Raw genomic sequence first — 17880 nt, 5'->3', positions numbered from 1 at the left:
AGGCTGCAAGGATCAGGCTGGTTTCTCCAGGACTTAAAGCTTTGCCAAAAAAATTGCCCCCTTTGCTGTCATAATCTGCTAAAAGAGAAATATTTGGTGAGAAAACCTACACATGAATCTGAAGAGTCTGAAATGACATTTAAAGAAACCCTTACCTTCGGCAATGGTTCTGTTTCTTGCAGTAGCTGCATCGTATGCCCTGGTTGTGAGTTCTGCTGAAGGAGCCTTCCTCTCTGTGCAGGGAGAGGATGCATTGTTAAGTTGAAAACCTTAATAAATAGTTTGTTCTCATCTGTAAAAGTGGTGCTGGTTTTATCTAATTATATCTGCACTGGTGATCTGTACAGAAATCATTATTAGATCAGCACAGCTATTGCTCTGGGCAGCCCCATGGGCAAACGTTTCCCTTCTCTATAGGCATTCTCTGTTACTTCACTACTTACTGTAGTGATAGGACAAGGGGTGATGGCTTTAAACTGAAAGAGGGTAGATATAGATTAAAGGAAGAAGTTCTTCTCTGTGAGGGTGCTGAGGCACTGGCACAGGGTGCCCAGAGAAGCTGTGGCTGCCCCATCCCTGGCAGCGTTCAAGGTCAGGTTGAATGAGGTCTGTAGCAACCTGGTCTAGTGTGGGGTGTCCCTGCCCATGGCAGGGGGTTGGAACTGGATGAGCTTTAAGGTCCCATCCACTTTAAGGTCCCTTCCACCCCAAACCATTCCATGACTCTGTTTCAGTTCTGCATTTGCTTATTCATTTGAAGTTTCACAGCCTGTAATGAATATGTGATATAGAATAAATTCACCTTATCCAAGGAATGAATATTTTAGCTACATTTAGCATTGCATTTGTTATCCTGCTGCTATAGGGTTACAGGCACAAGTTGTGCCAGCTGGCACTGTTGCTGTCCCTGCAGAACAGTGTAGCAAGGTGCAGGGGCCTCCCAGGCAGAAGATGCTGGATACAGATGTTCAGTGAAGTTATGTGGTATAGAGAGGCTCACAAAGCACCTCTGGCTTCACTCAGAAGTGGTGGAAGGGATGAAGCTAACTTCTCTGAGTCAAAAGATCTCCTGTTTCTTGGACAGGATGAAAAATCATGTTCTGCAGCATCTTTATCTCAGCTGATCTCTGCCCTTGCAGGAAGGAACTCAAATAGGCTCTGGGAGACAACAGTTCTTGCAGGGAGGAACCAGCCCCATGCCAGCCTGCAGGCCCTCCCCAAACCATGTGTACAGCAGGGGCTGAAAAATAGCTTTGCAGTTGTTTTCTGCACCAGCTGTGGATGACTAAGCAGCCTTAGAAGGGGTGCTCCACTTAGAAGTGAAGCACCAGCTGTTTGTCAGCAAGTCACAGAGTGCAGCAAAGGTTTTTGCCATGTCATTAGCGGTGTTTGTCCTGTCCCTAGGTGATGTTATCTGCCCATGGCAGTAATGTACAGGGTGCAGCAGTGACATTAGCTCTTGTTTCTTCCCTGCCTTCTATAAGGTCTGCTGCGATACCACCTCTGAGCTGTGGGACATGCTTCTGGTACTGCACCTGATTTATTGATGGTGTAGGTTGTCTCCATGCCGGCGTGGATGTGGTCGGCTACGTGGCAGTGCAGAAGCCACGTTCCAGGGTTTTTCTGCTACAAGTTCAATTGTCTGGAAAGTCCCAGGAAAAAGGTCGTATACGTCTCCTCTGTGGTTCTTATCTGTCTGTGCAAGGCAAACCCAGCATCGTGAGAGTCGTGCCTCAAATACCTTACACAGGCACTGAAATATTCCAGTTAGACTTTCAGCTGCTTAAGGCAGATCAAATGCTTCTTGTTATACATTTCTAGTGAGCCTGATCCAGGGAAACTGAGGTCTGTGGACACCTCTTATTTTTAATCATATTTATTATTAATTATTAAAATTATATTATTATTATATAATCAACAGAAGACCCCTCATGGAGACTTTGGGTGCTGGTTGAGCTCAGGTATTTCTTTGAAAGACAGTGGTTTTTTAGATAGACCTGCCAGTGACAAGCTGTCACAACATTAAACTGTACTCTAAGCAGGCATAACTGTTTTCCCCCCTGTATCTTCCCTTATACTGATGGGTAAACACCTATTTCAGCCCATCTAACCATGTCTTCTAGCAGTGGCATTTATTACTGTTTCATAACAGGCTTACAGTAACAGAAGCTTTGCAAGGATCTCATTCATTTTGTATTCACATGCAGAACTCCCACGGAGCTCAACATCAGCCCAGGGCTCTGCACCCAACCTGCAAAACCAGCCTAGAACTTGGACTCCTTTTGCAGAAATTTCCCATCATACTCTAAAGGTTTGACTTTGATCAATTTTACCAACCTTGAAGATGAAGGTCTGTGCATGGAAGTGAACCGTATGTATATCCACTTCATCGCCCATTCCTATCAAATACCAGTTTGTCCTATCACCTTCGTTCATTGTTAGACCCAGAAGACTGTTATAAATCTTCCCATTGATGGCTGGAAGAATGACAAAATAGAACTGGTTAATAACTGGCCACGGTATGGTGATGATAACCTGCACTTCATCACCCTTTGCACTTTCTGTCTGGGGAGATGGGGTACCCAGGCAGAGAGGGGACAGGCATGTGTGACCATGGCAGGGAGACAGTCACAGTTCTGATTCCAGTTTCCAGATCTAACTGCACAGCAACAACTATTTTTCTGTCTTGAAAAGTACTGGGTATGGTTTTTGTTAGTTGAGGTTAAACTCCTGAACAAACAGGATTTATGCTGAGAATCTACATGGAAAAAGAGGGAAGAGTTGTTGCCTACAATAGGTACTGACTGTAGATAAAGAAATTTGTTTTGCCAGGGTTGTTCCTGCCCCTGTCCAGTCTGTTTTGCTTGACTTCTGGGCTGGTTGTTGCTACAGGACACAGCTGTAAAACGTCATCCTTATGCTCCTACAGAGCAAGCCTGCAAGGACCACAGCTCCCGAGGGGCAAGGGAAGTCTGGAAGGGCAGCCTCTTCCTAAGAGTATAAGATTAAAATCTTACATGTATATTATAGATATAAAAATGTAATATATATTATTATAAATATATAAATTATTATATAGTATATTATTATTATATATAAAAAGATTGTCTTGTTAGAAAAATATCTTAGCTGGGCCCCATGAAATCTTTTGTTTCCAAAAGCTGCAGTTTCTGAAGTCGTGGCGTGGTGGGGCACGTACAGGCTAAGTCAAGTGTCTTCCTAAAAGGGCTGTGAAAACAAAACCTATGTCCTTTGGCTGCTGCCCCCAAGTCCTACATACCATGCTTGCTGTTGCCTTCTACGAAGTTCTTAGTGGCATTAAAATCGTCAGGATTCTTATGAAGGTATGTTTCAATATTGTCTTTCAAATACCAGGATTCATTTTCATCAAACACCATAAAAAGAAGAGTAAATTCACGATCAATGTCTTTCCTTAGACCTCTTCCATCTAGAACTCCTTTTCTACAAACTACAAGAGGCCCAATCAGACCGCTGTATGTGTCCTGAAACAAAATAAAGACATGTGTTATAGATTTCCAGTTCATCCAGTTATGAAATAGACACAAATTAACTGCAGATGGAACAAAGATGAAATCCCTTTTTCATATCAGATGAGAAAAAAGAATTTCTTACTCTGATTAGAGATATCTCTCTATACATGTCCCTAAATTAATGTACCAAAGCAATGTTTTGCCTTCACCCAACATTCCTTCAACTACTCTTTAAAGAGGGAATCACATTGCATTGGTGTATGCCTGGGGATTTCCATGGATTAAATTACCCAGGCATGTGCAACTGCTATCAGAGGACAAAGCATCCAGCTCTGTAAATCATTCCTCTAGCCTGTGGTCCTCGCATAAATGTGAAGTAGGATCCTTTCAGAAACATTATGCAAGATAGGATACTTTAACCAAAGGAATGTAATCTTTAATGACCATTTCTTGGTTACCTTGACAAAATTCACTGTCGAATAATAAACCCAAGTAATACAGTTTGGATCTGTTTTACCAGGGCCAGATCGTTCTGGGACATTCCATCTGTAGGTGTTAATTTCCCCTGAAACAGAGAGAACAATTTTACCAAGAGCAGCTGGGTATAGGAAGCTTTTGAGTAGTGTGTAACTGAGACCTGCTACCTGCCTCAGCAAAACATGACCTGAATCACAACTATCTATGGAAGCATGCAGCAATGAGATATAGATGTGATGCTGCCTGCCAGGAGCTTACTGAGGTTCCAGTGGTGTAAAGGAAGTCAGACAGCCCCAGAAAAGGAGATGTGCAAATGATTCTGTCAACAGTGGCACCCCACAGAGGGAAGTTCTGGAGATAGAATCATAGAATCATAGAATAGTTAGAGCTGGAAAGGACCGTAAGATCATCCAGTTCCAAGCCCCCCTGCCATGGGCAGAGACACCTCACACTAAACCATGTCATCCAAGGCTCTGTCCAGCCTGGTCTTGAACACTGCCAGGGATGGAGCATTCACAACCTCCCTGGACAACCCATTCCAGTACCTCACCACCCTAACAGTAAAGAATTCTTCCTTAGATCCAATCTAAACTTCCTCTGTTTAAGTTTAGGAGTCATTCTCTTTCCCGTTGGGCAAAACCTGTAGCAGATCAGTGATCTTGGATGCTGGTACTGAAGATCTGCTGGAGATGTTGGAACCAAGCTCCAGAAAAAGTTTGTTGGACCTTCTCAGCTGAAAAGGGCACAAAGATGTGGCAGTTGCCACTGGTATTTTGTAGACAGTGCTGCAGCAGCATATCAGCTCTGGACCAGGAGAGGAGAGCTGAGTACATGCCAGCCTGCTGACTGGAGAAACAGAGCGGTCCTTGCCTCTTCCAGCTAAGCCCCTGCTCTCTATCAAATACCAGAGAACCACTGCCCCTTCTCAAAAGCCATCACCCCTGTCACATCCTCTCTGAGCAGAGGTTCCCTGACCTCTGGTTTAAAACACTCCAGAACAATCTGATCAGGAAATTATCTATTTGGGTTGTCTACACTGAACATGAATGTGTCTATGTTCAGATGAACTGCCTGGGATGTGTTTCCCTGCTCTCTTTTTTTGCTGGTACTGCAGGGAAGAAAAGGAGATCAAGATGTGGTCAATGCCTTGCCCTTTTAAGTGGTGTAGAAATGTTGAACCAGGTACTCTGTGGTACTTGTCTGCCAGGGTGAAAAAAGCCGAGAACAGATGGGCATACAAGGAGAAACTAGCCATGGTTTTACCACAGGCACAACCCAACAGCTGCCAACAGCTGTAGGCATCAGGTCAAAGGAGAATTTTCAAGCTTAAATGGTTGCAAAGTGAGTGAGCCTGATTTTGTGTCACTGAACCTGTTTAGATGGGGTGTGCAATAGTGGGGTTTATTGTACAGCAATAACTACAGAAAAGAAATGGGGACTCAATTATTGTGCTCTATGAGGTGAGTCTCATGGCAATGTTGCAATACCATTTAATCTTACAGGACAAGCACCTTCTGTTCATTACAACATTGGTTTATGCACTCAGTGGAGGTTAGAAAAGCCTTCAAGAGACAGCACTACACTGATAGGACAAAAAGCCACTAACAAGAAATCCCCAGTCTAAGAGATATTCACGCAGTGGAGACATACACTGGGGAAGAGCTTGTCCTCCACCTGTATCTAACCTGCATGTCACCACTCATTTTCATAGGGAATGATGTGAGAAGGTGTCCTGCCTATGGTCCTTTACCATTTTCATGCTTTTTTACTCCTCACTTCAGGACATTTGAGCACTACAGATGGAAAGATCTCCACTCTGCTTAAAACCTGAGGCACTTCAGGAGGCATCAAAGACCTGTCTTTGAAGTTCAAATGAAGCATAACCCCTGAAAAGACTGATAAACAAGAGGAAAATTGATGTTTTCTCCCTTTTTGCTGCTGGGTAAATGGAGGAATGGATGAGGACAGAGCTGTGGCAGCTGAAAGCTGGTTTAGGCACCATGGATCTGCTCTTTGCATCTCTACCATGCCACCCAAAATCCCTCTAGGAGCTGGAAGTGCTCTCGAGAGCACAAATTAGCAGGACATAAATCTGACTGATGGCTGCTTCAGGATCTAATGGAACCAGATAGGCTCTGGAAGCTTAGGGTGAGCATCCAGCCTGGCCTAGGGAGACAGCGAGGATTCCTGGATGCTGGTGGTGGGTTCGGGAATTGCTCTTGTTTTGAAGGACTTGATTCCCTTGTTAACTGCTGCTTTCAAACTCCTAAGGAAAAGTCTGTCCTTAGATCTTGCTGAAGAATCCTTTCCTTTGGCTTACTGTCGAAGGCAGACACCTTCCCCCAAGCTAACGTATCCCAAGCCTGCCCCCGTGTGGATATAGGAAACATGACAGTAGCTTTCCCAGTGTTATACCTCAACTGTCAATAAAACATCGACAGCATCATGAGGCACATAATAAAACAAGGGAATCATATAAATCAGCTCCTTTTCTTTTCTTTCTTCCCCCCCCCCCCCCCATATGTTAATCACAGGTATTGGCAGATGTTGGCTCATTAATTTCTGGGTGATTGTACCCTATTGATACAGCTGGTTACAGGAAAGAAATGGTAGCCTGTGAAGAGGCTTGGGGCATCAGAGCCCCTTTACATTTCGTTTCATACTGAAGCTCACAAATACTAACCAAAATATTGTGTGAGTGATGGAAAGCAAAGGTATGTACACTTTGGCTTGACTGTAATTGCCTGGGCTTGAGTCTGGCTGCCTACTACAATGTAAAAACCCAACATAAAAATTGAAGCACAGATACTTTAAGAGGAATTTATATGAAAGGCTTCAACGCAGTAAGAACTATTTTCCACTCTTTTTCTCACCAGAAGCTGAGGCATATTTGGACTTTCATTTTTTTCCAAGAATTTTAATTCACACAACAGCTACACTTTGCATTTTATGCATCAGCTCTGAATGCAGATGCTGCTTCTGTGTAGACCAAGAGAGAGGCAGAGTTCATATTGCCAACTGTAACTGTCACTGAGCTTCTCAGTTTTCAAAACACTTAGAGTGTCATTCTGGAGGCAGCTCTGGCTTACACTTCTCTTGCCATGATTATGGACCTCCTTCTGCCTCTTTTTGGAGGTTGCCCAATGATATTACATTCCTGCTTCTGACTCTAATAGGAACAAAGGTACCTTCTCTGCCCGAACATGACCTACATGTATAACAACACAGAATCGTACCTGAATAAAAGCTAGTGTATTATGCCTGGAAGAACATACAGGTATGCATAAGCATGAAAGAGGGGTTATCATTCATGTGTTAAAAGCCTTTTATCTACAGCCTTTGTAGCTCAAAGGGAAAAAAAAGAGCAGCCTTACCAGGGAGTGTAATTGGTGTCTCAGGTTGCTCTTCACAGCCCACCTCTTCTATTCCATGTGCAGTTATGGAATAAGGCCTGCTGGCTTTGTTCTTAAACACAACCAGTACAGAGTCACCAACCTCAGCATGGAGTAACGGCCCTAAATTAAACCAGAAGATGCCAGTGATTAATGCTTCTTTTCTGAACATAACAAACTGACTTATCCCTAGCTTGGCCTAGGAAAGGAGCCCAAAACCCTCGGACTCTTCTATTCTTTCAGCAGAGCCATCAAAACCTGGTTGTTGTCCCAGCTGGTGAGAATATATATATATATATATATATATATATATATATATATATAGTCTTTTTGCCTTTCTGGTCAATGAGAAGAATTGTTTGCTCTGGAGACAGGTCTTTGAACACCTTGTTTTTAAGGAAAAACCCTTGTGCATGGTTTTTGTATCTTTCAAAATTGTATTTCTTAAGCTGGTAAGAGCTTTTTTTATTAAAAGAAATAAAAAGAAAGAAAACCACAACAGAATTATGTTTTTACCTTTGTGCCCCACAAAAGGAAATGTCCAATATGTTCTGAGAGAGTGTTGGTTACTTTATGGCCATTGTTGCCCACTTTGCACCCCATAAAAATATGAGCTGATGGTTATTTTATGACATGTACAAAATTTTGTCTTGCCCAATTTCAGATACAAATCCAGCCCCTTAATAATGACCTAACCTTCCTACGAGTCACCCCCACATTACATGTTCTGAAGTTAAGGTGAATCCTGGAATTGCCATTTTGACATCCTCCCTGTTAAGAAACTATTCATGTTTGAGAATGAAATCTCTAATTTAGAAAGAATCTTTGCATTCAGCAGTTATACAAACTGGGTGTAAAATCACCGATAACCTGGATAGGCATCAGTGATCCTTGTTTCCCATGTTAACAAAGCTGGAAAAAACTAGTTTTTGGAAAGCAATCCTCTCATGTGTCAGGCTTGGTCTAAGAGCTACTTGCCCAGGATTTCCAAGTGTTCCTCCTCCTCTGTCCTCACTTTGCGCTGTGTGAAGTTGCCGTTTGTGTACTCCCTGTAAACCACCTTCTTGTATTTTGAACCAATCTGATCTTCTGCTTGATTCAAGAAAATATGCCCATAGCTGCAAAATTGAAAGTCAAAAATTAAACCCATGAAGCATTACATATTTAAATGCTGGTAACTGTTGTGATCCTCACAATATATTTGAGGAGAATTTATGGCTTGATCCAGTGCGCTGACTGATGTGAAACCCTTGGTGCTGAAAGAGATCTTAAACAGCGAATAATAACAGTGATAATCTTTACTAAATACACACCCTCTTCAAACAGGTTAAGCTGAGAACACATTGCGCTCACCACAGACTTTTGGAAACACATCCTTCACCAAATCTTTCAGAGCAGAGATGGGTTTCCAGCTAAGAGTGGGTTTGGCAACTGTCTCCAGCTGCATCCTCTGCTTCAATAAGATACTGCCTGTCCCTGCAAACCGGAATCCTCTTATCCCAGTGGCTGCTTTCACTATCTTGTCTATTTGTCAGCCACAGGGAGATGATAACCAAAGCCTAACCTTGCAAAAGCAAATGTCATCATCTTAAGAGGGGTCTGCTTTCCCCTGCCTCCTACTGGTATGTACTGCACAGGGCTGGATGCTTTCCCAGCATGAAGATAAAGTGGGAAAGGTGTTTTCCCACCTGGCAGGGGGTGCTTTTTTGTGCCCTCCAGGTTTGAGCAGTCACCCACAGTTTGTTGTGGCTCCGATGGGATCCCAGAGGGCGGATTTGCCAGCAGAGGACACTCGCCACCAGCTGTGGAGGAGAGCGTTGACCCGCTTCTGAGAGCAGCTCTGTCTCCTGGCTGCTCGTCTCCAAGGTGCCCCTGGCAAAGGAGCGGTGAGGTTGGCTCACAGCGTACTAAATAAAGGCAAAAACTGCCCCAGGAACACTGCTTACTGCACTAAGTGCTTACTGTAATAATTTACTGTGTGTGCAACAACAGCTTCTGACAGTACTGGAGTTAATGTTTTCTTTAAGCATACTTCATCACCTGTGACTCATATTTTTTACCCCTCACCATACTCTTCCTCTTTACAGGGTGCAGTTTCCCAGCCACTTTTCGAAGATTTATATTTTAAATATGCGCTTTGTTCCATTTTGTTTTCACCAAAGTTGCCTTAGAGACCTCCTTATGCAATATGACCTGGAATGGTTTTTATTCCTTAGCACAGGGCAGTGCAGAGGTGATTCACTTGCAGTAGTTACTATGTTCTGACTTCTCCAGGGGAGTCAGGCTCAGCATCTCCCTAATGCATGTGAAGTTCTTGCAGGGGCTCATGTCTGGGATGTGTACCTGGGTTTCTTCCCTATGAAAACCGGAGCACTGGGATGGGGAGACTGGGGAGAGTGAGGGAGAGGAGGGGTTTGGGTGGCATCATTGTAGGGCTGAGTCAGGGCAGGAACACACACATGGATTTAGGTACTTGGAAGCCTTCTTGGCTCCAACAGCATTACAAGGCACTCAGATGAGCACATTTGAAAATGTTGCCTATGAACAAGTCTAGTCTGAGGGTTTGTCACTTTACAAATACATTTGCTCTTATTTTGTTCCGCAAAGACTGCCTCCTAACAAGTACAAAGCTGCTTCATGAAAGGATGCTTCCAAGTTTCCCCTCTATTATGAGTTTACCCCCTGCCCACAAACAGTTTTTGCTTTGTGTACCTTTCCTCGTTGCTGCTGATGTTGTAAATGTTCGGTACCGAGCTCTTGTTTGAAGCATAGTCCCACTCCACCTCCTCCGCAGCAATGTAGTAGAGCCTCATGGTTCCACTCTGCTGCCGGGCTCGGGTGCTGTTACGGCAGCTGCTGACCTCGTAGAGATGTTTCATCCCACCAACAAAGTGATCAAAAGTCCTGCAAACCACTTTGAATGTGCCTGGAAAGAAAGCACATGAGAGTTAGGTGATTTAAAACACTTCATAAAGCAGCTTGGCATCAGTTCCTGCGCACTGTATGTCTCTGATCTGTCCTCAGGCAAACCTAATCTGTGATGCTGTATAGAAAGTCAAGCACACGAATGCTTATACAGAATCATAGAATTGTTTATGTTGGAAAAGGCTTTTAAGATCATCAATTCCAGCTGTTAACCCAGTACTTTCAAGCCCACTGCTAAACCATGTCCCTAAGTGCCACATCTACACGTCTTTTAAATACCTCCAGGGCTGGTGACTCAACCACTCCTCTGGGCAGTCTGTGCCAATGCCTGACAACCCTTTTGGTGAATAAGTTGTTCCTAATATCCAACCTAAATCTCCCTTGGTGCAATTTGAGGCTGTTTCATCTTGTCCTATTGTTTGCTGCTTGGGAGAAAAGACTGACATTCACCTCGCTATGATCTCCTTTCAGGTAGCAATAAGGTCCCCCCTGAGCCTTGTCTTCTCAGTACTATACACCCCAAGTTCCTTCAGCCGTTCCTCATCACAGTTGTGCTCTAGAACCTTCACCAGCTTCACTGCTCTTCCCTGGCCCTGCTCGAGCACCTCAATGTCTCCCTTGTAGTGAGGGGCCCAGAACTGAACACAGGATTTGAGGGGCAGCTTCACCAGTGCCCAGTACAGGGGGACTATCACTGGCCCTGGCCCTGCTGTTTCTGATATCAGCCAGGGTGCTGTTGGCCTTTATGCTTTTAGGGCAAAAGTGATGGAAAAGGTAAAATAACATGCAGTTAGAGAAAATCACACGTTGATGATTGTCAAGATCTGATAATTCTCAATTTCCTTTACTGCTTATAGAAGGCTACCTGGAAAAACATAAAAAATCTCCTAGAACAGATTGTTTAGTGGAAGTTCTGCAGTGCAGTTACTTGGCAGATGGGGCAAATACATGGGATATGCACAAGAAAAAGACACTGGTGCCAGAGGTCTAACCTGGCATGTGCACAATACAGATACTTCTCTCAAGTCCTCCGGCCAAGGATGGTCCTTGGCACAGCCTTGCACAACAGTGATAACTGTTGATTTAAGCAGAGTTGCACTAATGTAAAGTAACACTGCACTCTTTATCATGAGATCATGGTCCCTCTGAGTTTGAAGAAAGCATCACTGGATTATACATGAGAATTTCAAGTCTCTTTAATGTATCTGTTCCTGAAGAATCCCCTAAAGAATGTTATTGAAAAAACTAGTATTGAAGTCCTAAAATGGCTTAAATCCCTGTCTACACAGCAGTGAATTTTATCTGTTAAAAAAAAACCTGTTTCAAGAGTTACAGAAATTCTATTAACATCTCATTAGCTGTCTCTCTGCCTATCTCAAGGCCATCAAAGCCTCCACTCTTTGGTGCATATACATATTTGATTTATAGCTCCTTCCCGGGAAAGCAGCCCAGCCTATGCCAGGTCCCCACGGTCTCCATGCTTTCAGGCTCCCTTATGCAAAGCAGAGCATCTCACTGACAGTTATTTTGGCTGCCTGGTTTCTGCATGTGCCACGCCACCAAGATAAGCCCATGAACATACCCACACGGTCCGGCTGCATCAGCGCTGTCCATGATAAATGAGGGAACAAGGCCAGCCCGTCCCTCGTCGTCCCTCTCAGGTCAATGGTGTTCCCTTGAAACTGAACCCCGTGCATGTCGTAGTGGCTGCCCAGCCCGATGAGGTGCCAGGAGACCTTGTCGTCCTTGCACATGGTCAGGCCTGGCAGGTTACCGAACAAGTAGCCATTGACAGCTGGAGGAGAAGGAAAGAGCCTGGTTGGCAGCAGGTTTATGGAAGCTCAACACAGAGCCTCCTACTGCCTTTCTGGCAAGAGACTCATAGAGCTATAGAATCAACCAGGTTGGAAAAGACCTTTAAGATCATCAAGTCCAACCATTACCCCACCACTGCCAAGACCACCACTAAACCATGTCACTGAGGGCCTCCTCTACGTGGTTTTTGAACACTTCCAGGGATGGTGATGCACTTTGTGACTCAACAAGTCACAGCGTTAATTAAAGGGGCATTTTGTGAAGCAGAGGTAGCACTGGATGACACCAAAATAATCTCATAATGCTATTCCTGTAAACTCTGAACTTCTACCTGGTTCTTTTTTAGCCTGTAAAACCTTGTAATAGCCCTTTGCAGTGATGTAGCACTTCTCACCCAAGCTTTGAGGACACCTCACACACACAGAGTGAAGTGCATAGTAAGGTACCTCCTTTCAACCTGGAGAACATATAACTAAATCACTAAGGCCGTGGAGTAGGCCTTAAAGAGTCCATATTATAAATTCAGTTCTAATGGAACCTTTTTATGTGATTTTGACCTTTTATTTCCACTTTTACTTCCAAAATGTACCTCTTTCTTTCACAAGAAAGGCTAAACTCCCTAATCCTCAAATGCTCTCTGTGATCATTGGGTAAAAAGATATTCTGGCAGAGCAAAACTCCAGTATAAATATTACCTGATAATAGAAGAATAAAATAGATGGGTCTGGAAAGCCCAGAGGTTCCCTAACAATATATATTCTCAGTGCTCTTTAGAAAACTAAAGCAAAGAGAGGTTATGTGATTTGTTGAAATCTGTTGTGTCAGGAACAGCTTGGAGGAGGTCCATCCTGGAGTCAGATACTTGCATTCACAAGTGATGTTTTAAAATACTATTGGCCATTCCCCTCTTCCAGAGGTGGTCAGTACCAAAGTGGGAGCTGGCAGAGCAGAGCGGGTGGACCTTCATTGTCCAAACCAGTGCCAAGGCCAGCAGTGAAATTCAAAGCACCAGTGAACACTGGCCTCTTCTGCAATTGATGCCTGACTCTGGCATTACTCCTTGTTATAGGCTCAAGTGTTGTATTTAAAAGCTACACTCTTCCCTTTCTCTAGGTATAGCTGGTAAGTGAATGCATTCATTGCTAATGTGACTGGGGTTTCAGGATGCACTCCAAGAGCATCAGGAGCTGACCATAAGCTGACTGACAGCTTTCCACCTCATCCCAGTGCACCGCTGTTAGCTGTGAATGATGGTAAAACCTGCCAATTCTTCTTAACTGAATAAAAGGTATCATTAACAGATATTAGATATTTCATACCATGCATTTTATTGGACTCCTTGAAATCTTCATCGTTTTCATCTACTTTTGAAGGGTCTCCAGTAAATGCTTCGATATTCTTGTGCAGATACCAGCTGTCATTCTCATCGAAGATTGAAAAGAGGAGGTAAAATTCTCTGTCTATTCCTTTCTGTAGCCAAGAAGGAAACAAAACCATTAAAAATTAATCTGTGCAGAATTATCCAAGCAATTCTTTTTTTAGCAAAACTTTCTCTCCCCCCCAAAAAATTGTGGCCATTTTCTTACTGTGTCCTTGTAGAGACAGGGATTGGCACTCTTCCATATACCAAAAGCATAAATAAAGTGTCCATTACTTACTTAGGGTGAAAAGATGCATTCATTGCCAATTAGTGCATGGAAAAGATGGAAAACCTAGGGATGAGCCAGAATACTGGGGAATTACAGTTTCCTCCTAACCATCCCCTTAGGTCAGCTTTTACCCTGGGGGATGCCATTTGTTTAATCTCTTAAAACTGAGCTGGGCAAATTGGCCTATGTGGGACCCCCCACTACAGTGCACCACCCTGTGGTTAGGGACAAGCAGATGTCCATATTGAGTACCTGTGTCCCATCAGGATTCAGTGTATGCTTCCGACAGACTAGCAAAGGCCCTACAAGGCCAGAGTTGGTGTCCTTGACGGCATCAGTTGCTGAGTAGTACAGATAGGTCAGGCATGGGGGGTCACTTTCTGTTGGACCTCCATTTTTCAGGCACCCTCCATTGTATGTGAAGGTTTCACCTGGCTTAACGTGGGCTCCTGGCTTCATATAGCCTGCAGAGAGAAAATGGAGAAGGTTTTGTCTTCCCGAATACAAGTGTTAGCTGGGAGTCAGACATAGCTGCTGATTTATGTGCACCACCTCCCCCTTGCAGTCATAGCTTGGGCAACATCCCTTACTCCAGGCATTTATGTCTTGGGGACACCTCACTCGAGTCTTGTGCCATGGAGACAACCAAGCCCATTTAGCCATAGAGGCAGGTTAGCTACTTCACCCAGACATCTTCTAATGCTATCTGGCTTCCTCTAATGTTTGCAGCTTACTTTGCCCTATCGTGAGGTTCATCTGTGGCACAAACACAGATCCTGGCTTTTCATTAAGCATCAACAAAGCGACCACATCAGTGAGCAGAGCTGAAATTGTGGCTCTCTAGAAATTCAAACCCAATCTGACCCTGGTAATTGTTTCTTTCTGGTTTTGTAGCAATGCACAGAAACCTCTGCCAGAGTCTTCACAGGGCGGTTGCTATTGGTTTTTTTGGAAGCTGTTGTTAAAGGATTTGGGCCATTGTCTGCTGCCGTGCACAGGGTGGATTTAGCACCATGCATGTAATTTAGCCACTGTAAAAGAATGTCGGCATCCACTCACAGAGGACTTACAAAAGGGACTTGAAGGGAGAATTGGGAAAAGGGGTCAGCCCTGCAGTCTGTGTAGAAAAAAAAAGCCAAGTCACTTTTCTGGTCTCTGCTATGAGGAAGATCAAGTCAGGAATTTTGTTTACTACTTAGGCATCCATTAAATAGATTTTCCCAGCACAGTCAGATGTGTCTGGCAGCAGCAGCATTTACCAATCTAATATTCCTCTCTAATATCCCAAAAGAATCCTCTTGAAAATGTAAACAGGAATGAAAACAGCAGTATTACATATGAACACATACTGTTTGCTGAAAAGCACAATAGAAAGAAGAGTACTGCTTCAACCATATCTGATATTATTGGGTTCATCCTGCAAAGGTGTTCAATAAGGAGAGCATTGATTTGGATTTATAAACCCTCTGAGACTCGACAAGTGTCAAATGCAACATGGAAGAGTATGTCCTGAGAACACTATAAGAAAAAGATGCCTGCAAACATTTGTAGATGTCAGTAGGTATGTTTATGCACAGCATTTCACATGAATAAGCTGCACTCAGTCAATGCACAGCCTTTGAAAAATCATTTACCTTCAGTGTAAACCTACAGCCCTTGTAGGATCTCTACATATATGCAATAGGTATGATGGGAATACAGAACACAAGGGTTCCAAGGGGAGAAGAAGGGGCAGAGGATTGTTGATGAATCTGGAGTCAGGTTCCTCTCTACAATGCCAAAGGTGTGCAGTGCACACTGCTACTGAACTGTAGGATTTGGTTTCATTTTGCTCCACCCCAAAGCGTGCTGACGGGCACTATTCCTGGGGAGTGTTAAATGAAAGCAAGACAGGGCTGTAAGCAGATGGAAGCCGCGCTTCCACCAGGGAGCTACATCCAACACATGGCATTGGGACATGTGCGGGTAACTTCAAGGCTGAACTCAAACCAATTTCATGATGCATTGGGGCCCGCGGGCAAATTTGTTGTGTTGCAAGGTCAGCAAGTGGAGACAACAGAATTTAATAAGCCTTTTGTATTGATTTTATTGTATGATGTTATGAGTTTTACATGTTGACCTAATTATCTTAGCATAGTTCTGAGAGGGATTATGTCCTATGAGTTTCTTTCTGATGTGTTGTAGTGGAAACAAAGCAATTAGACAAGAGACCTACCTTTCTTTTCAGTGCTACAAATGCAGCAAAAACTTTTTCAGAGACCACAATATTATCTTTGTAGCACTATGGATGGGATTCTGCTCACCTGACTTGAGCCATCTACCTTAGTCCCTCACCCAAACTTTGGGTTTCTTTTGTAGTTGATGGAGACAGAACGCACCTCCAGAGGATGACCTGTGTGTTCAAAGTAAATGGGACTTCACCCCTCTAAAGGGTTTGTTTCTGTCTAAAAAATGTGCCTACGAATTAAACGTGACATTTAACATTTAGATGCAGATCTTGTTCTTGTACAAAATGAAAGGAAGCCTTTGGTGAATGCTCCATTTGAGTGTTTACGTATTTATGAGGATTAATAAGGATTATCATTGCTTCACATTCCAGGTCAATCAGATGAAAGCTGCCTCCAAAACTGACTATCCTGACAGGGAAGTGAGGGCAATGCCCAGCCTGGATTAGAGAATAGGAGTATAGCAACCCAGATCATGTGGATGGGTGTATTCAAAGACTCAGCAGGGGCACTGTGCCACATCTTTAGCTTCATAATTCTGGAGCATGTCCAGAAGAGATCCACTGAATGCACCTGAGAGAGATTAGAATTACTATCAATTGGATTCTGCCTGTGACTTTTGCTTAACATGGACCTCATTGAGTTTTAGACTCCTTTGTGGTACATGTCCAGGGGGAAGAGCCAGCACATTGGCAGACTGTGGAGTCCCATGGGTTGTGACATGTACGGTAGATACAAATTAATCAAGTCAATCCCTTCTGTGCCTTAGAATCCACATAAAGGGCAAACCTGCAGAGCAAGAGAAGATCTTTATACTCAGGTATTCTGGATGTGATGATAGAGCTGTACAGTCATAACTTACCATCTATGTATGGAGCTCCTTCTGACAGCTTGCTGAAGCTTACACCATGGGCCATAATGCTATAGCTTCTTCTGGCTTTGTTGGCAAAAGTAACCAGCACTGTATCTCCCACTTCAGCTTTTATAACAGGGCCTTAAAAGATGAGAATGAGAGAAAGTGTTAGTAGAGCTACCCTCTAATATAGTTCCATCTAAACAAGAGAGGGATGATTGGCAGCTGCATGTATAAAATTCCCCTCTGGATTCAAGTGAAATCTGCATTCAAACCTGACATAATGACAGGAAAAGAAAACATTCACTGTACCAAGTATTCCCAGGTGCTTCATGTCCTCTGACCAAATCTTCTTACTGAACGTTGCATCAGTATATTCCACATAGCGAACTTTCCAGTATTGCCCTCCTATTCTGTCTGTCCCTTGTGTGAAATATACTGCAGATTCACTGTGGAATTAACAAATGGCATTGGTTAAATAGTTGGAGGTTCAGGCAGAAGCCTTAAGTTCAAATGAAGTTATAACTCCAGACACAAGGGAAATGCCCCCCCAAGTTGCTAGTTTGTATACATTTCTGTAGCAGACAAGGGGAGATATTACTGATCTGAATTACAATTATAAATTAGTTAACAGATGGACATTCATTGTACATTAGACTTTCATGTATTTAACCCCTTTTACTTAGGAAGATGTCTATGTCAACTTACCTCTAACTAGCTTAGGGCAACACCTGTGCCATTAACTGTGCACAGCATGTCTCTAATCCTTGTTAGCAAAGGAGATAATGTAATACAAATCATCTTCATCAGTAGTAAAAGGGGGGAAAATCTGCCATTATGGCACCTCTGAGATACACTCCAGTGTAAGTGTGAAAGCTGCCTGAGGAGTTTCAATGTACGCTCATTAGCTCTGTTGAACTTTGCTGTACCTCACAAAGATACAAAGGGCTCACTTTCTCCATGGACTTAATGGATCAAGATAAGTGCTTCCAGAAGGCAACTCCAAGCACTGCAGTTACGAATCTAACTTCCTGGGAAGGCTGTTGAAATCCA

General features: G+C 43.4%; 1 protein-coding gene across 1 annotated transcript in view; it reads right to left on the bottom strand.

Annotated features, from left to right (window-relative positions):
- HEPHL1 (hephaestin like 1) overlaps window positions 1–17880 on the bottom strand; it is a 35176-nt gene that overhangs the window by 1067 nt on the left and 16229 nt on the right. The window contains 15 exon segments of the mRNA XM_034060228.1: window positions 1–75; window positions 156–233; window positions 1536–1620; window positions 1622–1696; window positions 2338–2477; window positions 3281–3503; window positions 3950–4056; window positions 7343–7483; window positions 8339–8478; window positions 10073–10286; window positions 11868–12080; window positions 13420–13570; window positions 14002–14213; window positions 16837–16968; window positions 17140–17276. Of these exon segments, the coding sequence (XP_033916119.1) occupies window positions 1–75; window positions 156–233; window positions 1536–1620; window positions 1622–1696; window positions 2338–2477; window positions 3281–3503; window positions 3950–4056; window positions 7343–7483; window positions 8339–8478; window positions 10073–10286; window positions 11868–12080; window positions 13420–13570; window positions 14002–14213; window positions 16837–16968; window positions 17140–17276 (2123 nt within the window).

This window comes from Melopsittacus undulatus, chromosome 2 (genome assembly GCF_012275295.1).
Source record: "Melopsittacus undulatus isolate bMelUnd1 chromosome 2, bMelUnd1.mat.Z, whole genome shotgun sequence".
In the NCBI taxonomy this organism is placed as follows: domain Eukaryota; kingdom Metazoa; phylum Chordata; class Aves; order Psittaciformes; family Psittaculidae; genus Melopsittacus; species Melopsittacus undulatus.
This window is presented reverse-complemented; position numbering and strand designations above follow the sequence as displayed.